Here is a 24,698-nt window from a genome sequence, read left to right on the forward strand (position 1 = left end):
AAAAGTGAGAACTTTTAGATTATCCATAGTAAATTCAACCAAAGTACAGTCTCAATCAAATTTACTATGCCTAATCATGTCTAGTCTTTTATCTCTTCACCAAATAAAAAGTTTAATTAATCAAAGTAAAGTCTCAATTAATTGTAGTTAGAGTAAATACCTTTAACCAAAGTAAAGTCTCAATTATTGGTAAAAACTCATTTAATCATATGAAAGTTTCTAAATAAAATCAAAGTAAAGTCTCAATTAAATTTAAAAACCCTTGAACTCATATGATCAACATGCATATAGATTTAAATTCATTACTTTTTACGTGATTCAAAGATAAAAGACATAGATGAATTAAAACTTCAACAATAATAAAAAGAACAAAGAAATTAATTCATTCTAACCTCAGAATCCATAATGAAATTACAATGGAATCAACCCACAAAGTTTAGCAATCCATGGAATACAAAATAAAAAGAAGAATAGAGAGAAGAAAAGAGAGAAAGAAATTAGGTCCCCCTAAGGGTACCTAAATTCCGAAGTCCCGAGCTTGTACTTTCTGCTTCTCCCTGGGTCTCTTTATATAGGAATTGGATTAGGCTTTTCTGTTGCTAAAATCTCTCAAATATCTTTTAAAATAAAGATAAAGATAAATATTTAAAAATATTTGGAGAGATATAGACTATTTGACAAATATAATTGGTTGATAATATCAATATCTAATATAATTCAATTAATTAATTAATTAAAGATATATGATAAATTATCACCAATTAGTATTTGTATTAATTTTCCAAATCAACCTTTTGCAATCTCCTTAAATTATCTTCTAAATAATCCAATATCTTCAAGATATTTTTGTTTGTTGTGGAACTAAAAAGATTCAAGAAGATCTTGTCATATTTAAAAAGATTTGGTAGTTATTATCTTTTAATATTTTATGATATAATTAAATAAAATAATTATTTAAAAATATCAAATAAAATATCTAAGATATATTTTTCCCAAATTATCTTCTATCATAAAGATAAAGAAAATCGCAAGGTCCAATTTTTTGTTGCTCTCTTCTTGGCTTAGCCAAACTTCTTCACTTTTTCGAGCTTTTCTTGTCGTCTTCATGGAATGCTTGGCTTGGATTTTTGTGATTTTGATAATTTCCTATTCTTGGATTTATCTTTAAGGTGTCATGAAGCTTTGAGCAATTTATTTCCACACCTCCATGAGCTCAACTTAGCTGCAGCTGCACTAACACACCTCAAAATATCCAAAGAACATTTATGCAACTAAAAAGCTATTTTTAACATGTTTTTGTATCTCATGCTCAATAAACCCAATTATAGGAAATCCCAATTAAATCAATCTTTAAACACACAAATTCAATTAAATACCCAGAATTAAACACTGAATTAGGGCAAAAATACGCACTCATCATTAGGCAAATAAAATCCTTCAGGGATTTTCATATAAATATGATTCTCAAAAGAACCGTACGAATAGGTTGTAACATAGTCCATTAGATGTAAATGCAAACCTTGTGCAATTAGGATAATCGAATATTGCAATGTTGTTGCATCCTATAATAGTGAATATGTTTTTTTTCACAAATCAATACAAGGTTTTGTGAACAACCTTGAGCAACCAATTGTGCTTTGTATCTCATCATTCTTTATTTGATTTTTGCGCAAAAATCCATATGTACCCAACGGGTTTCACACCTTCAGGTGTGCGAACTATAGGTCCAAAAATCTTTCATTTAGCAAGCAATTATGCTTCTTTGCATATTTTTCATTTTGGCCAATCATGTCTTTGTCAACAATCTTCAATGATCATTGGTTATTGATGCTCATTGTCATTCATAGCATTAATCGCTATATTATATGTAAAATTTTCATCAATGTTGACTTCATTTTGGTTCCATATTATATGATTCATGACATAATTTATTGAGATCTCATCATTTTCAACCATTTCAGGTACCTGGGGTTCTTCTGGAACCGAACCATTAATTATGTCAAATGAATCTTTTTAGGATTTCAACCTTTTCGATTAGGTCATTTTGCATATTAGCTCCCTTTCTCATTCAAGAGTTTTTATCTTTGGAACCAATAGGTCTACCACGCTTCAAACGTGTCCACATGAGTTTTTCAACCTTTTTTTTTTCGCACCATAATAACTGATCATGTCAAACAAGGCAATCATTTTGATTTGTAAACTTCTGGTTTACCCTGACATGCATTTCAATTGTACTAATAAACTTGTAGTACAAACTATAAGAGAATGTTGATAATTTCTCCAATACACTTTCTTTTTCAACTCAATCATAGAGATATAAAGATATTTCATATCTTTTTCATTGTTTGTCTCAATTTAATATCCATTTAGACAAATATCATTGAAACTTAATAAGTTTCTATTCAACTTCTTGGTAGAAGTATAATAGCTCTTCTAGAATCTTCAAATATATTTGTAGTACTATAGATAATACTAACATCGATGTCTCACATTATCAAACAAGAGAAAAATTTATTACTCTTGAGAATTGTATAAGTTGTTGCACTATCAATAAGACACATATATTTTGGTACTAGCGCAAACATTCGTTTTTCATATAAACGTAAATATCAATATGAAATTTTTTTTAACACTCTCATAATCAATGAGGTGATCAATGCTTCCATTTGCTTTAGCAAAGAAAATAATAATATCAAGATGAGTAGCATTCATATGGCCATAATCAGAATCACCATCCTCATAATAAGCAAAGTGTGTTTCTATGTTCTTCTCATCATTTGTAAGATGCTTTGGTATACAATGAGTACAACTCAAATGGCCTTTACCACCATAATGATAATATATACTTTCATCTTTTTGTCAATATTTTCACATCTTCCTTTTCCCTTTTTCACATTATTGTGCCACTTCTGGTGAAAAAAATGTGGCTTTGAAATTTCCTTTATAACCATGTCCATAATCATTATCACTATCACGATCATGAAAATATAAATCAAATGTTGCTGCATTCACTTCTGGGAATGGAGCATAACCCAATTTGGACAGGTTTCATGATTTTCTATCAAAAGCTCATTGCTTTGTTCAACCATACAAAGGCATGAAATAAATTCATAATATTTATTGCTGCATTCACTTATGGGAATGGAGCAGATTAGGCGAATCTCATGATTGTTCATCAAAAGCTTTATTACTTTGTCCAGCCAGCCAGCCATGCATAGGTATGAAATAAATTCATAATATTTGTGAAATCTCTTTTCACAATATTTTTTGTCTCATGAGCAAATTAGTTGCTTAGATGCTTTAATTCTTTATTGAATGGTATCCCAATATCCATTGCATCTAAATGTATTTCAACATTTAAAGTCCGATATAAGGAATTCTTCCTTGTAATATCAAGGGTCAAAAATCCAAATTTTGCAACGTTCCGCGTGTTTAGAACTATCACATAAAATAATAATATTAATAATAATAATCATCAAAATAATAATATTAATAATAATCACCGTCATAATAAAAATAAATAATAAGACGGAGATGAAAATTGATAAAGTCAAACAATTCTTATCACAAGAGAAAGAATATAAGGTAAAATTATAAATTGAGAAATGATTAGTAAGAGCCTGAATTGAGACACGTAGAGCACTGTCGTTAGAGAGAAACAACTTCCACTAGTCTTCAATTGGTTGGAGCATCGTGCTGATAACATGTTATGAAATAAAAGTAATAAAGGTGATAAGAGAGAGAAAAAGGAGAGGAAGAATAGAGGATGAAGAATGAGAGAATAGGGAGTAATTCATCTGTATATTATTATTGGTATATTATTATTGATAGGAAGAGTCCTATTTATAGATATAACATGTAATCCATAAAGGAAACAAATCAACTTAGTTAATACAAATATTTACATAAAGAGTAATGAATCATATGAGTATCAATTGTATGAATCATACGAGTAAGTGTATCAAAATCAATGGACAATCATTAATTCATAACAAATTACTCATTATTAGTATTATTTTTTTCCTTTAATGATATAAAGAGAGACATGGAGTGTCATTTTCACTAGAAAATAATGCATATCAATTTTATTTTAATTTCTTTTTACCATAAAATGTTTTTAACCAAATATAAAAAGTAGAAACAGAAGTAAACAATGTTGAAGTATAATATAAAACGAAACCTTTTATTTTTCCTTTTTCTAAAACCATTTTAGTAGTTGGAGATGCAGTGTTTTTTAAATTGGAGATATATTATATCCCAAAATTAGCTTATCATGTGGGAGAAGATGACTCGGGTGCCAAAAATTTCCAATTATCTTATAGTATCCACAAGCTCAAGTATTTTTTTTTTTTCAAAAATAAAATGAAATAAAAATATATAACAGAACGGAAGCCAAAAGCAAAACATTCCACTTTTTAAATTTTGCTGAAAAAATATAGTATTAGAAATTCCAACTCTCGATTTTCGATTTAATTGGACAGCAAGGTCGGGAGAGCAGAATCGTTGGAATAATCTGGTTTTGTGCAGCACGATCAAAACGATGTCATCTCCGGACGTTGTCTCGCTATTGGAGAACTCGAAGGAGCTCGACCGGGTAAGGAAAGAACAGGAGGAGATTCTCTCAGAAATCAACAAGCTCCACAAGAAGCTTCAAACGAGTCAGTTATCTCTTATTCAATACTTTTTCTTACCTGATTTTTGTTTTTTCAGTATTGCATCTTTGTCCTTTTTTTTTACCCTTGAGGTTCTTAATGTTTATGTGCGTTTGTAAATCAGGGTTTTCTTTCTTCTGTTTTATTTATTTTTATCCATTTTAGTTTTGGATAAATTGAACTTAAAATAAAACTATAAAAAAAAAAACTGTTTTCAGTGTGTTGGCTGTTTCTTTTGTGGAGTTACAAATTTTATTGCCCTAAAAAATGCCCTTGTTTTATGTTGTTTTTTGGATTGAGATTTTTTGTTTAAATTGCTTTTAGATTTTGAATTTCACGAACATAGATACTAACGTGATTGTTTGTATTTCGTACATAAAAAAAATTGATTTGCTTCTGTTGATTTGTATTAAGATATATTGGACGGGAAAGTCTATGAGAGAAAATGGTGTGATAAACTTGCTTGCGTAGTGTAATATGGTTGTGGCAAATGTTATGAACATCAATAGAAGTGCTTGTGTGAAAAAATGGAAGTTAGACTCTTTAAAAGCACAGAAAAATACACAAGGAAATATTTGTTATGACAATCTGAATTTCAAGTGGGACACTGCTTTTAATGTGCTTTAAAGGCACTTCCATGTGTAAGTTAGTTTCGACTTTCGTCACAATGTACGTGTATAGTAGTGAGAATATTTGGTAGGAACGTTGGGTATCCATAACAGTATGAGGATTGCAGGGTTGAGTGGTGTTGAGCACCAACGTCTTGGTCTTCTCGAGGTTGTATACAGACCTCAGTTTGGGCTGGATCTCAGATGGCTGAGCAGAATCCAGGTTTCAGTTTCATGACCTGGATTTGCATCTGAGTTTGGATGGGATCTCTACGGCAACTTAATGGCCATGCCAACTCTGGTTTGAGTCAAGTAGAGAAAATATTACGAGAAACGTTTAAAATATACTTTGCCCTAAAATAACATTGATTGATCATCAATATAACCTCTAACAGACATCAAGTTGTGGCAATGGGACAAGGCTTGGTTATTGTTGTTGATTACTAATATCCACGTTCAAACTTGAAATGAAATATGTCATGCTCTTAAGCCTGTGAAAAGTGGAACATTTTAGCCAAGTTAGAGTTCAGCAATAAATTAAAAGTTTTATAATGTTTTATCTCATTGTGCCTGCCCATTTCTTGGCTTATTTTATGAAACGTTGCAACTATGGTTGTCAATCTCAACTTAACTCCTACGATTTTGTGATTTTTAATCGACAAGCTCTGATAAAGCTCCTTGGACGTGATTGATGGAAGAAGGAGTATCCATGGATGAGTAGGCGCGAAAGCAAGTGGTTAAGGAAGCTTGGATGGTGTAGAATTGAATGGTGGGTGAAGAAAACTCTAAGAGGCTCAGCCAACTTAGAGGACGAAGGCTAGAGGAGAATTCTAAGAGAAATCTCTAGCTAAGGGTGACTTTCCAAAGGCAAGGTTTGTAGGGTGATCTTAACAACATAACTTTGCATTCAATCAAGAGTAATTTACAAGGTGTGGAGACTCTCATTTATAATAGAGAGTAAGCTCTTAAGTGGAATTCAAATGAGACGTGAAATGGCATGCAAATGTAGCTAAACATGTGCAAAATGTGCATCTAGATCTAGATCTAAGATCCATGACATGTGGATCAAATGCCATGTGTCTCAGTCATGCCTCCCTTGTTTACCACATGTGCTTAATGTGCAAAACATGGCTTATTCTAGATGCTACTCTTGGCCTAGTCTTTGTAATTGGGCTTAAATTGACCCAATTGTAAAGCTAGGTGAAATGTGCTTTACAACTTATTTTAGAAAGCATGGCCTAAACAATTGGCCCAATTGAAATCTACTCTAATGATCTAAGACAAGCCCATCATATCTTGATATCCTCCTTGGCCCAAGAAAATAACATTTGAAGCCATCAGGCCCTTGAAGATCCATGTCCTCTTGTATCTTCCTTAGCATGCTTCTAGTGATTGGGTCTTTGATTGGGCCTATGTTGGACCCAAGTCATCAAGCTATATGTCAAATTCTTATTTTGGTTAGTCCAGGCATAAATGCAGAAGTAAAAAAGCGAGTCTATGTATTTCAAATCAACTTTAACTTTTGTCCTCATTGACCCCAATATGTATGATAGGGCTTTTCCTTGACTCAAAGATTTGATGAAATTAACTCCTTTTTAATATGTTTTCTATTTAATAAGTTTTTTTTTTCTTTCATGAATTTTCATATAATTTGGTTGTTTAGTTGTCTGATCTCTTTCAGTACTAATTTACTGTACACTTTGTTGTTGTTTTGCTAGTTTGTTTTATTGTAAAGTTGAATTATTGATGTGTTGAAGTATTTTGTGAAGCCTATATGCTATGAAATAAGTTTATGAATAATTTTTTTTTATTAAGTAAACTTGAAAGTTTACAAGTTAACTCTACAAGTCAAGTTTATAGAAGTTACATGCTTTAACTTTGTGCTGATGGCACAAGGGATTAACTTGCAAACCATTTCTTTATACATGAGTCATTTTCCATGAATCATAACATTTTTTTTTTTATATTCAAAGATCTTTACTTAGTATGCCAATAATCTCATAAAATGGCATAGCTAATGTGTAGTAACTAGGTATATTTTACTTTCTATTTATCTGAATTTCAAATGTTGAAACTTTACAAGAGTTGGTCATTTTAATAGAAAGGCTTTAATTCACCCATATATTTGAATACATTTAGGTACCCTTTTTCAACATAAATTCTTTGTATATTTGAAAGGCAATGATTTTTCATTTTATTTGGTTAATGAATAAAGTCATAACTTGTGAAAGCCAAAGAGGTATGAGTAAGATGAGTAGATTGCATAGTTTCTAGTCCTTTGTAAAAAGGGAAAGGGTTAGACAAAAACCTATCCTAAAGATAATTGTTAAAAGGGATCTTATGGTGAATAGTGTATATGATAATTTGGTTTTTAACTTGAGCTTAATAATGTTGTGTAATCCATATTGTCAAAATGTGGAATAAGGCTTTTGTTGCTATAGTTGTCGATATATTTTGGTCTTCAATACTCAATATTATTTAATATGCATATTTCTCATGTTTTCCGTGTTTGCTTTCTATTGTGAACTGCCTATACTTAATTGGATAATCTATCAAATATCCAAATTGAGATGGAAATGTCGATTTGATTAATTTTGAAAGAGTTATTGGAAAACTTATTGAATTAAGGAAACTCACAATTTAGAATGAATAATATATTTCTTATATATTATAATAATTTGGACATATAAATACATGACTCTAATGTTTATTTTAGAAAATATAGAGAGCTAATTCTAAGGAAACAATTCTCTATAATTATGAGATTGTTTTTGAAAACATATCCTAGTTGTAATAGCAAGATACGCCTGTAATAAAGATTAAAAATATAGCAAGGATAATATCAAAAACCTCCTAAAATACATAATGAGCAACATGGTTTTGACACACCCCCTCATGTTGGTGAGTAAGTGTTCTCCATTTGTAGCTTGGATATAATTCTTTCAAAGTTAATGCAGTCCAGCCTTTTGGTGAGTATGTTTGCAATTTGATTTTTAGTGAAAACATATTGGGTGTTAATCAAGCCATTGTCTAACTTATCCTTGATAAAGTGTCTATCCACTCTAATATGTTTATTTTTGTCATGCTGCATTTGGTTGTAAGCTATACTAATCGCAAATTTATTATCACAATATAACCTCATAGGTTCATCCCACTTTACCTTCAGATCTTCGAATATAATTTTAGTCTTAGAAGTTTATATATTCATTGGGCCATTACTTGAAATGCTGTTTTAGCATTTGAGTTGATATGGCTACTATATTTCGATTTTGGCTCCTCCAAGTCACTAGGTTTTCTACCAAGGAATATACAATATCCAGTACTTGATCTCCTATCCATTACATAGTTTATATGCTTCAAGACGTACACTTTTGTTATGTTTAAACAAAATCCCTCATGGAGTCCCTTTTAAATACTAAACAATTATAAGAGCAACTTGTAAATGAGCATCCTTTGGTTGGTGCATAAATTGGCTTACTAGACTAACCCCTGCGATATCCTCCCCTATACTTCCTAACTTCATGTTTTGATCAATTAGAGTACTTGTTGGTTTGCAAGTTGTCTTCCGTGTTTCTTTAAGCAAGTCAATGACATACTTTTGTTGAGATATGAAGATTTCTTTTTTCGGAAGGAGTCACTTCAATTCCCAAAAAAATGTTTCAGTCTTCATGATGTCTTAATCTCAAATTCCGTGGCAAGGCATTAACTCAATATTAGTTGCTCCCTTTTCTCATCCGTAGTTACTATAATATCATCAATATACACCAACAATATTGTTACCTCATTGAAATTGAATGTTTGATGAATAAAGTGTGATCCCCTTAATTAATGCCCAATATAGGCCCACCAATCTATATGTTTCTCTTTTTCTTTTTACAAAAAGAAAAACTATCCTATACATCTTGTGTATACAAGAGCAAGAGAGTGGTCAAGGAAGGTTTAATAGTTGATTCTCCAAAGGAGTAAGGTTTGCTGACATCCTTCCTCTTCCATATAAGGAGTAAGGTTTAATAGTTGATTCTCCAAAGGAGTAAGGTTTAATAGTTGATTCTCCAATATGATGTCCTCTCGATGGTCTTCCATAGTATCTACCTGCTTATACCCCACTATTTTTTTTAGTTTGTAAAGTGACAAGTTACCATATCTTGTTCTTATTTGACACTTCCTTTTCCACATCCATGGCTTGGTTCCATTTCCTATTAGATAATGCTTTAGATATAAAGGAAGGTGTGGTTATGGAGTTTTGGTTTGTGAGAAAGGTTGTGTATAAGGGAAAATTTTTCAAGCGACAGGAAGTTTGATATATGGTAAAGTGGTTGTTTGGTTTGTTGGGTGCATGTTCTTGTTCCCTTTTTGAGGGCAATGGGAAGATCTGGGTTTTGGTCTACTTGTGCTTCTAAATTTTAGTATATTAGAATTACAAATATTTATAGGATTAGAAATAGTTACCTCATGTAATGGTGGTAGGTTGGATTCTTGGATATGGATATGTTTTAGAATGACCTTTTCTCTCCTTGAAGAAACCAAAATTTTCCACCTCATTAGATGTAGGCTTCAAGTACATGTTGAGCTGTAGGTTGAGGTGCAACTTTTGTAGCTTTAAGAGGTTTAAATGTAGGTTTCAATGACAAATTTGACTTGAGATTAAAGTAAGGAAGATTTAGAGTGAATTTGACAGAGTGAGTTCTCTCCTCTTAGGTTTTCATATTTATAGTAGTTTGACATACATTAGATACAATGGGCGAGAGAAAAGAAGAAAACTCTAGAAGATGCTCCTAGGATCTAGGTCTAAAGCATGCTCCTAGGTACTAGGTCCAACACACAATACAATAAGTCATATTTAAGACTATTTATTCTAACACTACCCCTCAAGCTGGAGCATACAAATTGTATGTGCCAAGCTTGGAACAAATAAATTCAACTCGAGGACCTCTCAAAGATTTTGTTAATACATCTAGAAGTTGGTCATTTGGTTCGACAAAATTAGTGCAAATTTCTTTGGACAACAATTTTTCTTGAATAAAGGATAATCAATTTCAATGTGTTTGGTCCTCTCATGGAATACAATATTAGAAGCAATGTGGAGAGTAGCTTGATTATTAGAAACATCTTCATTGGCTGAATGTATCAAAAACCTAATTCTTGTAGGAATTGGTTAACCCATATAAGTTCACATGTCTGGAATGCCATTGGTCTATACACGGCTTTAGTAGATGATCGTGAAACAACATTCTACCTTTTACTTTTCCACGAGACTATATTTCCAAAAAGAAAAACACAATATCCAAAAACTTGGGTATTTCGTTTATCCTCATAAAGTAGTCCTTGTCTTGGAGCTTTTTTAAGATATCTTTGAATACAAATGACAACATTACAGTGATCGACATAGATTTTGCATGAATTAACTCATAAAAGCAACTACGAAGGACAAATTTGATCCAATAATAGTAAGATAGCAACAAATGCAAACATTTAATACATGGGAAATAAGCATGTTAAATAAATATTGATTATTGAAGAAAAGTATATATTAATAGTAATAGCAACAAAACCTTTATTCCACTTGGTAAAATCATTCATGTCTTCACCAACACATTTGTTTTGGTTCATGTGGTATAAAATCCTTCCCCATTCTACAATTTAATTTTGTCTCCCCGATTCTAATAACAAATTGAATTTTAGCACAATGTAGGAGGTCTAGTTCATTATGCACATTTCAAGGACAACGGCACTTGAGTGGGTGAACGTGTGAGAGATGATACAAATACTTCCATTTATCTTTTTCAAACAACCAACTTATGATTTTGGTTTGTTTCTTCATGAAGCTTTCTGACTTCAGTGATTTTAAGGAATGACAGACTAAACATTATTAGTTGAAATTTAATTTCCTTTGCTTTAGTTTCCATGCTTTGAATGTGAAACTTGAAATTTTAAGATTTGAGTCAGTCAGTCACTGGGAACAATTACTTAGAATGACTCTAATTTGACAAGGCAAAGACTCTTTGTACTTGCTCGACTGGAATGGCTCAACTTGTTTCCAGTTCTGAGAATCATAATTTGATGTTTATTCTTGTATTCTGCTATAATATCTTTTTATTTTGTTGTTGATATTTTATTGTAACTTCGATACAGCTCCTGAAGTAGTTGAGAAGCCTGGGGATACCTCATTGGCAAGGCTTAAAGTGCTGTACACTCAAGCAAAAGATCTTTCGGAAAGTGAAGCAAGGTATTTTTAATCTGTCCGTAGCTCAGAAACATTTTATTTTCATTTATGCTGAAAATCTTTAAGCTATGCATTTTGATATTAGAGTCACTTGATATACTGTCCAGATTTGGCATCCTATTGCATATGATTCTTGTATTGATTTTGGATGCAGTATTTCCAACTTAATGTTAAGCCAAATTGATGGAATACTGCCTACGGGTCCACAGGGTCAAACACGAAGAAGAATAGGTTTGCCTCAATTTGTGACAAATATGTTCTTTCATTTGAAACATTATCATATCTGTATTTAAGCTTATACATTTAGAATTCATATTCATCTTTCACTTGAAATATTATCACCTCTGTACTTGGGCTTGGACATTTAGAATTCGTTCACAAAATAAATACTGTCAACGTAGAACCTTTTTAGTATGTTGCTCTTTTTTTAGTATTTTCTTTTTATTTGTGTTATGTACCAGAGAGTCTAGGTATGATTAACTAAAATTATACAACCCAAGCAAGGGTCTAATGCATTAGATATATGCTTTTTCAAGGGAAGGAATGTAGGAAGTAAATAAAATAAGAAAAGGGGGAGAAAAGAATGTCTCACAATTTTGTGACAACTAGATGCCAAATTTTAATTCATTTGATGTTGTAAATTTTTGGTTGTTTTAAGATTTTTTCTTTCCCTCCTTTTTTTTTCTTTTCCAGGAAAAGGTAAAGTCTACTCTTTGGATACTCATCTCTGCTGCAATGTTGGTCAGTCCTGTATAGTCCTGCTACATGAAGAGAAAGGGGGAGGGAGGGCATGCTAACGTGTAACTAAGTAACACTGAAAATTGTGTATCAATCAACTTATATATATTTTTAAATTCGTTCCTTTTCTGCCGATATGGTGGAAGTAGAATGGAAATAAGTGCCGAGTATATCTATGAAAATCATGATTTGGAGGTGCAGATTAGCGAAACTTATAGCTCATTAGCAAGAGTGCTTTAGCATGCTTTTGTTATCCCCAGCTAATACACGGTGATGCATTGCTCCCCAACAATATGGTAATGATTTTGTACTACATTCAGTTGATAAAGCAAGGCTATGCAAACATATGAATCAAAATACGAACAAATATGTGGAAGCGTTTATGGAGTATTGTGGTTGAAGCAAATAATTTCCTTAAACTTTATTATTATTATGATTTCCTTGAGATGCTAGTTTCTGTTTACCTAGTCTAGCTCCTGAGTGTATTCGTGTTACAGAAGGTAATGAGCCGAAAAGGAAGCGAGTAAAGACTGAGTCAGATATTTCAAGACTAACTGCTACTATGCGACATCATCTTGAAGCTTGTGCCAGTCTTAAAGGAGAACAGGTATGCATTTGCGCTGAAGTTTGATGAATACAAATCAAATGTTCCATTGAAATTTATTGACAATGTTCTTATCCATGTCAGTTATACTTTTGATAAGTTTGTGTGTTCAAAGCTTACAGCTGTTAGAAATTCAGTTATAGTCAGTTCATTAAGCTGTTCACAGTTTTAATTCTGTTATTATTTTTTTAGTGAAATCTATTATCAGAACCTCTCACAATGTTATGCATAACTTGTAATAACATTTTCATAGACACAACTCCTTGTTTATGATGAAGAATGTTTTCTGGAAACAATTTTCTAAAGCATTTAGAGTTCTATTCCTTTAAGTTAATTTCTTGTCAGGTAGCAGCTAGGGTCACCCCACGAAATGCTGACAAGGATGAATGGTTTGTCGTTAAAGTGATTCATTTTGACAAGGAATCAAAGGAGTAAGTATAGTATTAATTTTGCAATTTTCTTATTTCAGTTGTATATAAATTTGCGGTAGTTACTCACCTCCTCTATGGTTTTGCTTATTATACTAACATTATTGTTTTTTGTATCTTCACGTAAGGTTTGTGTAGACTGTATGTGTAATTTTTTATATACCAAGCATATAGGTGTAGTACAGAACGTACAGGCAGTAATTTTTCAAAAGATGGGATTTAGGGTGTAATACCATTTTACCACATTCATGCCCAAAAGACATTATAACTAAATGCAGGGTATTAAATTGTGTTGAGTTCTAATGGTGTATATTTAGCCTGTGCTAACTTAGTAGTGTTGGAGATTTCACAAGAGATAAGGTCTATTTAAAATGTATAAGTAGAAACAAATTTCACCTTACAAGTTAGTTTTTTGAGGATGAGTTAAGTTTAAACTGACTTTCTAATTACTAGAGATAAGGTCAATTTACAATACATAAGAAGAAACAAATCTAATTTTACAAGCTGGTTTTATGAGGATGAGTTAAGTTTAAACTCACTTTCTAATGTGATATCATAGTCTATTCAATAGAAGTATTCATAACAAGAAAACACACTCCAATTCGTACTACATTAGGAATAGAACACAGGCTGAAAGAATTACAATTCTGTTATCTAGTGAGGTTATTCTAGAGAATCCTACTCTCCACACTCCAATTACAAATTTTTTCCCTTCCCCACTCCTCCCACAAAAAAATATTATTCCTTCTCTTACATACAATAACAAACCTATCAATACCCTGTCCATGAAGAGTAGTCATCTTGTCCTCAAGGTGAAAATATGGAAATTCTGTGTAAATGGAAGTAGCCCATTCCCTACTACTTTTTATCTCTGGAAGCTGATACCATTTAAGAAGAACTTCTAACTAACCACACAAATTAATTTGTATGTCCAATAATTTCTTAGTTTACGGTTGATAAGGATTTGGAGATTGTACTTGATAGGTTCCTTGTTAGAGGAAACCTGATTTCTAAGTCCTGAACATAGAACAAGGTCTGTCTCTTCTCTCAGATGCAAAAATAACTCGTGTCTTTTATTGGAAAAAACAACCAAAGTACAAGTATAATCTTCCAGGGACAATGTTCCCTTCCTACACAGGACAAATCCTGTCAACTCACTACTAAGAATGCTCAAAACCTAATCTGAGACATTCCTTCCTTAACTATATATAGACTTCCACACCCGAAAGTCTCTCTTCCCCAACCTACTAACCAACCAACTAATTCTTAACCAACTTTCTCCTAACATGCACATTCATTATCCTATAAATACTACTGGCTTAAGCAAAGACAAATGAATCACCAAATGAATACGATTGTGGAAGATGTAGTTTAAAAGCAACTTGATCGATGCATTCTACAATATGATAAGGGCTATAAAATTGAGTATGTAGTTTTTCCTTAAGTTACTGGGTAGCGATTTGGAGCAATACGACTGAATTATCAGAAAAACCCAATCGCCTGCTTGGTAAACCACCTCAAGTTTGTGTTTATTAGCTTGAACACAATTATCATCATGTGCTTCGCATAAGTTAGCCTTTAATTCCTTTAAAATTGCATCTTGTTCCACATGTGACTAGTTCATACTTTCACGCGGGAAGGGATAGTTGTTCCTTTTGTTGGAAGTCTCACATCAATTTGAGATAAGGCGAGTTTATAGTAGTATGTGGGTCAAACCTCACCTTACAAATCGGTTTTGTGAGGTTGTGTTAGGCTTAAATTCCACTTCTTAACATAGTATCTGAGCCATGAGTTAGAGCCTATCCTAGTGAAATTTGTTGTGTTGTGAGGTCTATTGTTCCACTTATTAATGTTTAGTCCCACGCTGGAGATGTATATGCCTTAGTGTGAAGGGGGAGGGGTATTGGAAGTCCCACATCGACTAGAGATAAGGCGAGTTTACAGTATATATGTGGGTGTAAACCTTACCTGACAAGTCGGTTTTGTGAGATTTTGTTAGGCTTAAAGTCCACTTAACACCTTTCAAAATTAAAAGAGGGTCTCGGCCATAAAGAGCTTTAAAAGGAGTCATTGTAGAAGAGGCGTGCTAATTTGTATTAAACCAAAACTTTGCCCATGGTAACTAGTTGGGCCATTGTTTAGGATGAGAGCTTGTCATGCAACACAAATACATCTCAATGCAATGGTAAACTACTTTTGTTTGACCATCAAATTAAGGATGACAGGTTGTGCTATACTTTAGTTTAGTCCTGCTAAGTACTTCTTTACAAAACTGACCGAGAGAAACTTGGTCCCAATTCAAACCTATATACAAAGGAAAACCATGAAGTTTAAGAATTTCTCTTGCAAATAATTGTGCCAACTTAGCTACTATATACGGGTGTGACAAAGCAAACAAATGAATATATTTACTAGTACGATTTATCACAACAAAATTCATGTCATTGGCTTTAACCTTAGGTAAAGCAACGATAAAATCCATGGAAATATTGGACCAAACCTGCACTGGAACTGGAAATGGTTCTGGCAATCTTGCCAGAGTGAAAGTCTCACTTTATTTCATTAGCAAACTTCACACTACATTACAAAAGCCTTAATACCTTTCCTCATCCCTTCGCAATATAGAACATCTGAAATCCTTTAAAATGTTTGAAAATACCACTATGTCTTCCTCTGTCCAAGACTTATGCAATTCCATCATAATTGTAGGAATTCTCGGATGGTGCCATGGCAAAACAATTTTGCTGTTGTAATATAATCTTGGTTTGATTAGTATTTTGGTCCCTATAATGAAGGCAAATATTTAATTGCTTTTCATTGTTTTTTTCTTTGTCTCAATTGAGTCTCAATTTTGGTTCCAATTTTGTTTAAAATTGCACAATATTGGCCATTCTGTTAAATTGGTGTTAACGTTGTTTGGTGGGTGTCAGGTCAGTATCCTAAATTTTGTTGGATTTTTTAATAAACTTAAATGTATTAACCGTTGTGGGTAATTAATTAGCCGTTGTAGGTAATGAGCCGTTGTGGGTAGTTAATGCACTAGCAGTTGGAGTCTAGGTAGTTAATGAGTTAATTGTTTATAACTGTTTTGAGTACAACAGTAAGGAAATGTAAGTCTATAAATTGTATTGTGTATTGTATGAATGTATAACAACACAAGAGGTGAATCAAGTTTTTTCTCAAGAGTAGAGAGTTGTTGTTTACAAATTTTTAGTTTTCTTTTTATTTTTTATGGGTTTTATTTTTCATCCTTCATCTCCTTCCTCTCCCTCCCCCCACACTACCCCTCCATTTCCTTCCTCCACCTCCTCCCCTACACCACCATCTCCTTGCTCCTCCTCTTTCCTCTTCAACAACAAATTGATATTTTCAAGACAAATAATTTTTTGTAATAAACTTTTTTTCAACCAGAAATGATGGGTAAAATGGGAACTCTACAAAGAGAAAAAGTAGAGCCAAACAACAAACTGCATGGAAAGGACAATAGGTGCTGGAATGGGATGTAAAAAAGGACGACAAACCCAACTATGGTTGGGTGGTGTCTGTTCGTGTTGGAAGACTGCATGTGGGCAACATTCGCCTGAGATGCATGATGAAGAGGATGTGCGTGCAGGTGCATGAGGTACTTTCTGCCGTCATAACCGGAGGAGTTGGTAGTGGCTTTCCTATTCTAGTGGTGTGGGAATGAAGAAGATGGAGTTGAAGGGATGAAAAAAGAAACTAAAAAAAAAAAATAAAAAAAAAAGATAAAAAAAAATAATTTAGGTTACTGACACGTGACACCAAACGTGTTAATGTCAATCTGACTGAAAGAATATGTTGCGATTGTAAACAAAATTGAGACTCAATTTAGTCCGAAAAACAAAATATTGAGAAATAATTGAATATTTACCTTCAATATACGGACTAAAATATTAATTAAACCTATAATCTTCCCTTTTTTAATTCATAGTTAGCATGAGCCTTAGGATCCACAACCAAATCTTGCTTTAATGCATGCAATTTGTCATCCTTTTGAACCTCCAATTCCCAATCCTCCCGACACAATAGATACGGTAGTGCATACCACTTTCCTGGACAAAGCATCAACTACTTCGTTCTCCTTCTTGGGACAATAAACCCAGCAAGTATCGAAGCGTACTTGAAATATTTGTGTAAAAAATCTCTTCTTAGTAAAAAAATTAAGGTTTCGTTGATCTGTTGTGAAATGATGATCCATAAGATAGTGTTTCCATTTGTGTACAGCTTGGACCGACCATTAACCCCCTTTCGTACATTGATTTATTTTACACTTTTTCAGATAAAGCTTGACTCCAAAAGCTAAAGGCCTGCCCTCTTGTAACTAAACAACCCTCAATCCTTTGCTAGAGGCATCTGTCTGCACCACAAAAGGTTTGGAGAAATCTGGCACTGCTAGAATAGGAAGCTGAGAAATAACCCCTTTAAATGTGTCAAAAGCCTCTTGAGCTTCTGTCGTCCAACTAAACCACCTTTTTTTAATAACTACGTTAAGAGTTTAGCAATCTTGCCATATCACTGCACAACGTGACCTAAGAATCCTATTAAAGTTGTTGTGTCTTTTGGAGTAAGCCACTTTCACACTGCCTCCACTTTCTTTTGGTCAGCAGATACTCCTTGACCGGATATGATATGACCCAAATAATCCAAATTAGGCTGACCAAAACTGCATTTCTTTTTATTGACTAACTTATTCTCTTTAATCATTGAGAGCACTTGTGTCAAATGTTGGACATATAGTTCTGTGGTGCCACTATAAACTAAAATATCATCCAAAAAAACTAACACATACTTTTCCTCAAGAAAGGCCGAAGAATATCATTCATTAATGACTGAAAAGTGGTTGGGGCATTAGTCAACCAAAATGACATTACTAAAAATTTGTAATGGCATAAAATTCGTTTCTCAGTGTTGTTTTCCTTCATTAAGATTTGATGATAACCTGATTTCAAGTTCAATTTAGAGAAAATGGTAGCTCCTGCCCGATCCATCCAATAATTCACCTATGACAGGCATGGGAGATTTTTTGGAACAATTGTCTTGTTGAGGACCCTACCCTATATTCCACCCATAATCGCCACCCACCATCTTTATCTTACCAGAATCATAGGGCTAGAAAAGGGTCTAATACTAGGTCTAATGATTCTTGCTTTAAACATGTCATAAACCAACTTTTCAATCTGATATTTTTGATGATGTGAGTATTTGTACGACCTTAGATTCGGGATCGAAGCTCCATCTTTTAAATGGATAGCATGATCCTATGTCTTGCTAGGATGTAATCCTATTAAATCTTGAAATAACGTGGTATTTATATCTAACATGCGAGCCACCTCTATAGGTTATTATGTTATTCCTTTCTAGGTCTACCAAACACCCTATATCTTCTTTCCGTATTTTCATTAGCAATTTTTTCAGTGATGTTAATGTGGTAGATAATTCGGCATCTCCTATAACCATTCGGAGTGACTCACCCCTTCCAATGGTCAATTTTAGTTTCCCAAAATTAGCCTTAACCTCTCCTAAACGGACCAGCCATTCTTATCCTAAAATCACATCAACTCTTTCCAAATCAAAAAGAATTCTTGTTGAATGTTCAACCCTTGTAACTCCAAAATTAATCCTGTGCATTTTTCTTGACAATGTATGTTGTGACCATCTCCTACCTCCACCACATAAGGACGGGTCTCTTCAGCCTATAACCCACATATATACACAACTTCTTGAGAGATGAAATTTTGAGATGTCCCAAAATCTAACAAGATTATAACTCCACATCTCCAATCTTGCCCCACCCTTCTAGGACTTGGTGGTAAGTCCTGCCATAGTAAACATGGATAGTTGCAAAGCTGTATCTTGTTCAACATCTTTCTTCGTGTCTCCTTTGCAATTCAATAATTCATCATAACTTGATAAGTCTTCCTTAGTTACTAACAACATGTGTAATTTCTTATTCCTACATACATGGTTAGGTCTAAATTTCTCATCACACCTGAACCACAATCCTTTCCTAATTTTGTCGTGCATTTTCTCATTTGATAATTTGCAAAATGTGGCTCCTCTGTTGCAGTTGATTGCCTGAGCTTTACTGGGAGAATTCATGACTTCCGCCGTTTCCCCTCTTCCTCTCCCAATAACGGCCACATGATTGCCTCCTTTCTGTGAAGTGGCTAACTTGACCTATACCCCATGTTCCCCTTGTTCTCTCGTGGACTTCCTCCTTTGGACATAATATGAACTTTACTCTCAACCATCTGAGCCTTCATCACCATCCAACCACACCACCACCATCCAACTCACAAATAATCTAGTCTCACGGATGAGATGCTCATGCCTTGGCATAAGGGTTGTATATTGGATATCCCACTTTGATAAGGCCAATTTACAATTTTAAATAGTGACAAATTTCACCTTACAAATTGGTAATTTATAAATAGTGACAAATTTCACCTTACAGATTGTTTTTGTAAGAATGAGTTTGACTTAACCTCATTTCCTAGTACTTAATGACAAGCTTTTCTTTAGGACTTAATAAACCTGTTGCGACTTTTGAATACGGTTATTTTTTTCACAAAAGGAAAAAAATTGTTAATAGTAGTGCTTCTTGTGTATGATTGGTAATCAGTAACTGAAGGAATAGTCTTCATTTTGACATAATTCTTTAGTTCCCCTTTTCATTATTTTATTTGATGTTTGTGATTTGTTTTACAGATTCGAAGTACTAGATGAGGAACCTGGTGATGACGAAGAAAGCAGTGGCCAAAGGTAACGTACCATATTATGACATTTGACATGTTTAGTAATTACCTAAAGTTATGTCACGTGCTTCCTTTTCTGGAAGTGCCACCTTAAACTTACTTGGGAGTTTCGTTCTTTCCACGTGTATGAAATTGTTACTCCCTTTGATTGGCATGTTTAGTTCATTTGTTTCTTTTTCTGCATTCAGACAGTACAAGCTTCCCATGGGAAATATCATTGCTTTCCCCAAGAGTAATGATCCTTCTAGTGCTCCAGATTTCCCTCCTGGAAAACATGTTTTGGCGGTCTATCCAGGAACTACTGCACTTTATAAAGCAACAGTTGTTCAAGGCCCTCGCAGAGTAATAATTCTCTCATTTTCTTCAGTATAGGGAGATTATTTCCTGATTCCCTTTCATTATTTTATAGCCTGTTAATCCCTGCGAGTTAGTTTAACTTTTATGACTGAGATTTCATACTGACAAATATTATTTCACATGTTCTGGGTTATTCTTCAACATTTCGTAACTATGCAGAGGAAAACCGAGGAGTAAGTATATACTTTATTAAGGCTTCACGGAATGATTGCTTTGTTGTAAATATTATTTATTTTAACCATAGAAAAAGTTACATCACGATTTGTTTTTACTTTCTACCCCTTTGTTTTGTTTAATGAACATATAGGAATGGGAAATTCATATTTTTTATTTTATTTTCTTTAAATTTAAATAAAAGTTTTTTCTAACATAAAATAATTTTATGTTAAGAATAAATTTTTAGTAATATAGGAAATTTTAAATTTTAGTCGGTATAAAAGGGTATTAAAGAAATTTCTAAACTATTTTCCTTATTTTAATTATGCAAATAACATACCTTTTCTATCCTTTATATTTTGTGTTGCTTTTCTCCCTAATATAGTAATAGTTTATGCCCTGTTTGATTACTTTCTGGCGGTGATTGGAACAGCTATGTGTTGGAATTTGATGATGACGAAGAAGATGGGTCTTTACCTCAAAGGACTGTGCCCTTCCATAAAGTGGTTCTTCTTCCAGAAGGACATCGCCAATGAGCTTTAAACTATTTATAGGTGTGTATAAAGTAGAAACTACACTATTGCATATGTGCCGGTCGTCTAGTAATTTGTGTTATGTTTTTTTTTTCAAGATTGACATCCCAACTTAGTTTCAAGCATGTAAGAATGACACAGTAGTTCACACTGCGTGTAAATGATAAATATCCAGTTTGTGACAACTTTGTTACACTTCCCCATCTTTATCAGTCATTAGAAACTATAATTAATAGGAGAAACTACAAATAAGCTATTTTAAAGAAAAAAAAAGCTACAAATAAGCTAATCAAGAAAAAAAAAAGTTTTCGAAACCGAAATCTGGCAATTTTTCTATATTCTTTACTCCTTTAGATAAAAGGAACCAAAAAAAAGAAGGATTTGAAATAACAAATAATGAAAATTAAAAAAAAATAATAAGAAGTGTTTAATACTAATATGTTTTGTTAGAAATGAATATTTGTTAAAAATGCTATAAAATTTTAATAAAATAGAGAAAAAAAGAGAAAAGAAGTATGTTGCGTTATCAATTACAATATAAATATTGATTAAATAATTGAAAAATTAATTTTGCTGTAAACTAAGCTATGTAGTTTGAAAATTTATGATGTTTGTGGACAATTTGACATTTAAAGAAGGGTTAAATATGTTTTGTCCTTAAACTTTGAAAAATGAATTAATATAGTCATTTAAATTTAATTGTGTTAAATTTTTTGAACATCTCAAGTAGCATTTAAGTTGTTTAAATTTTTTACATTATTTTATACATTCTAGTTCAAATGTCAGTTTAGAAAGTTGTTTAACATGTAAAAAAAAATTAATATTATTAAGTTAAGAAGATTATATCCATTCATTTTTTAAGTTTGGGGACCATAATATATTAAAGTTTCGGATAAAGACTAATTTTAATTTTGCATCCAAATTTAGGAACAAAACATATTTAACCCTTTAAATAGTTTTATTGATTAAACCATAGTATTGAAATAAAATAATTTTAAAAAGTATGAAATAATGTTTGATGATTAAATAGTTTTTATATAATGAATTAAATTGGTTTGGAGTGTTAGATTACAGATTTTTATTAAATAATAATTGATGGGATACTTCTCTCAAGTTATATGACTCAAGGCAAGTTGAAACTCTAAAGACGAGTGGTGCAATTTTTTAAGTGGAAAAGATGGAGGAATGTGTCTCAATTTTTTAAGTGGTGAGATGGTGGCTTCTCCTCAAAGTTATATGACTCAAGCAAGAGAGAAACTATGGTTGTGTTTGAGTGTTCTCAAAAAAGATTGGGTCAACTCTTAAAGAAGGGTGGCTAGAGGAAACCTATAAGGGGTGCTCTAGCCTTGGTGACCTAAGTTGACTAGTATGACACAAAATTGATAGCATAACTTTACTCAAATTAAAGGTAGATTTTATATGGGGAGACACCTCTATTTATAAGCTTAGATAATCTTAAAGGTGTCTCACAAAATGGAGAAGCAAAACCCTAATTCTACAAACTTGGAGACTAAAGAAAAAATCCTCTTCATTAAGAGGAGGACACATGGTCACTAATGCTCTCCACTAGGAGCATGACACATGATCACTAATACTCTCCATTAGGAGCATGCCTTATAGAAGATAGCAACTTCGTGACCACTTTAGCCAAGGGCCCACATACTTTTAGAAGGTTTGTGCTCCAATCTAGGATATTTATCCTAGACCCATGTGTCTCCTCAAGGCTCATATATTTTATGCCTAAATTTGTACACTACAAGCCCAAGGCCCAAAGAAACCTAGATTACTTGGCCTATTATACAAGGCTCAAAATAAACCTACTTTAGTAAGCCCATAATACAAGGCACAAAAGAAACAAAAACTCACTAATGGCTTATGATGATAAGAGCTTGGGCCTAGCTTCCACAAATGACTCAATTTCTAGAAATGACTTCACTTCTACAAATGACTCTAACTCTTCTTGTGTATGCTTGGCCATGACTAGGGGGTATACCATCATCCTCTCCTTCTTGAAAATGATTTGTCCTTAAATCTTCATGTTTCTTCATGACATCATGACAATACCCTTTTCTTATTATTGGTCAGCTTGTGTATCATTTCTTCGGGATCAAAGATCCATTTGTAGTAATCACAAAAATAATTCATTCAATTTTTGTTTCATAAGAAAAATATATGTCAATGAAAGACTAAAAGGATGTTTTATGTTAATTTTGAAAGACTTTCCTTGAGAGTTTTCAAGGCCTGCTTCCTAATAGTGGTTTTTCCACTTTGAGTTAATTGTAACCTATGAGGCAACATTAACTTAAAGTGTGATTTTGAAATTTTGAGGAGTTTTAAATAATGGGAAGTGGAAAGGAAGTTGAAAACTTTTCAAGAGTAAAGGTTGGAATCATGAAAGATGGTTTAATGATAAATTGAGTGAAGTTCAAAGATTGGAAAACTCCCTTTATCATCTTGGTTTCAACTATTATTGAAGGAGTGGTAGGTGTTTTCAGTAGCACTTTCTTCTTTTTTCTTCTCTCATTCTCTTCTTTTTGTCTCATTTATTTTTCATCACTCTCTCTTATGTTTTTCTCTTAATCTCTTCGTTCTTCCTCCCATTTCTTTGTTCTTTCTTGTTCCTCTTTCTCTCTTTGTTCTTCCTTCCTTCTTTTGTCTTCCTCTCTTCTTCTCTTAATCTTCTCTTGTATTATCTCATCTTTTTGTTTTAAATTTTTAAGTTCCTCCTCTAGAATGGCAAGTTGGGTCTATCTTTTAATTTTCTCCTTTTTTTTATATGACCTCTTGCTTCAAATTTTTAGTGACTTGAGTTCTTAAGCAATTTTGTTTAAACTTTGTGGAGCTTCTTCACTAGTGTCACTACTAATTTTTGGTAAGAAGGATTCGTAGACATGTTTATGCATCCTATTTTGGATTTTATATTAAGAACTTTTTCTTTCAAAAGAAACTCCTTAAGAGACTTAAGGAGGCAAGAATGCCCAAGTTCACTTCGAGGAAAGAGAGGTGAATCACTAAGCATTACTTAAAAACAAAGGCTTTCCTCAAAGTTTACCTCAAGCCTTCTTGCACCAAACTTCTCAAAGGAAAATTAAGTTGAAGTTAACTTTAAACTCATTTGAGGTGTGAAAATAAATTGATCAAAGTTACAAAAACCTCCAAAATAAAGTCAAAACCAGCAGATTTCGGAAAAAAAATTGTCCTACATCCCTTATATTACTTGTACACTCCCCTTTTTAAGCAATGTCCACTTAAAAGCATCGTGAACCAGAAGCTGACACATGGCATAATCCTATCACACATCCGAACCGATGAGATGTTGCTTTGCGACCATCTTCATCTTCTCCCAAATTAGAACCAACGTTGCAGCACCTCCATCTTCATCGCAACTCGATGGAACTGTGAGTGTTAGGCACGCCAACATCTCAAACCAGTAGATCTGACCTACACCATGTGCAAGCAACTCTAGCAAAGGAAAACGACCATTAGGGAGTGAATACTTTTAAGCCTTATCTTGCATAGCAAGTGGCGGCACACATTCACTCATCTTAAAGGTTGCCATGGCTTCTAGCCTAGCCTTGTAGTGGTGTGCTTCTCACATTTTTACCATTTCTTTCATTTCCATT

General features: G+C 33.0%; 1 protein-coding gene across 5 annotated transcripts; it reads left to right on the plus strand.

The window, feature by feature from the left end:
- The first annotated feature begins 4,305 nt into the window (after positions 1-4,305).
- LOC114163149 (SAGA-associated factor 29 homolog A-like) lies at positions 4,306-21,260 on the plus strand. 5 transcript variants are annotated; one of them, XM_085670441.1, is made up of 10 exons: positions 4,306-4,658; positions 11,393-11,486; positions 11,638-11,714; positions 12,177-12,224; positions 12,719-12,828; positions 13,156-13,256; positions 19,983-20,036; positions 20,218-20,371; positions 20,546-20,559; positions 20,976-21,260. In XM_085670441.1, the coding sequence occupies exons 1-10, from the start codon at positions 4,541-4,543 to the stop codon at positions 21,076-21,078; spliced, it is 873 nt and encodes a 290-aa protein (XP_085526567.1). In that variant the 5' UTR covers positions 4,306-4,540; the 3' UTR covers positions 21,079-21,260. The 5 variants fall into 5 exon arrangements, with proteins under 5 accessions (XP_085526567.1, XP_085526559.1, XP_085526563.1 ...); XM_085670433.1 differs by lacking the exon at positions 12,177-12,224 and having other exon boundaries at positions 4,308-4,658; XM_085670443.1 differs by lacking the exon at positions 12,177-12,224 and having other exon boundaries at positions 4,320-4,658; positions 12,695-12,828; positions 13,171-13,256.
- Positions 21,261-24,698: the final 3,438 nt, after the last annotated feature.

Source organism: Vigna unguiculata, chromosome 1 (assembly GCF_037176805.1).
Source record: "Vigna unguiculata cultivar grain cowpea cultivar isolate G323 ecotype 2 chromosome 1, ASM3717680v1, whole genome shotgun sequence".
Lineage (NCBI taxonomy): Eukaryota > Viridiplantae > Streptophyta > Magnoliopsida > Fabales > Fabaceae > Vigna > Vigna unguiculata.

Bases quoted from the DNA above. Each gene is read 5' to 3' on its own strand.
- LOC114163149 (XM_085670441.1), top strand. From the start codon at position 4,541: ATGTCATCTCCGGACGTTGTCTCGCTATTGGAGAACTCGAAGGAGCTC. The intron at 12,225-12,718 runs GTCAGTCCTGTA...TTCGTGTTACAG, and splicing joins TCATCTCTGCTGCAATGTTG to AAGGTAATGAGCCGAAAAGG. The intron at 13,257-19,982 runs GTAAGTATAGTA...TTTGTTTTACAG, and splicing joins TTTGACAAGGAATCAAAGGA to ATTCGAAGTACTAGATGAGG.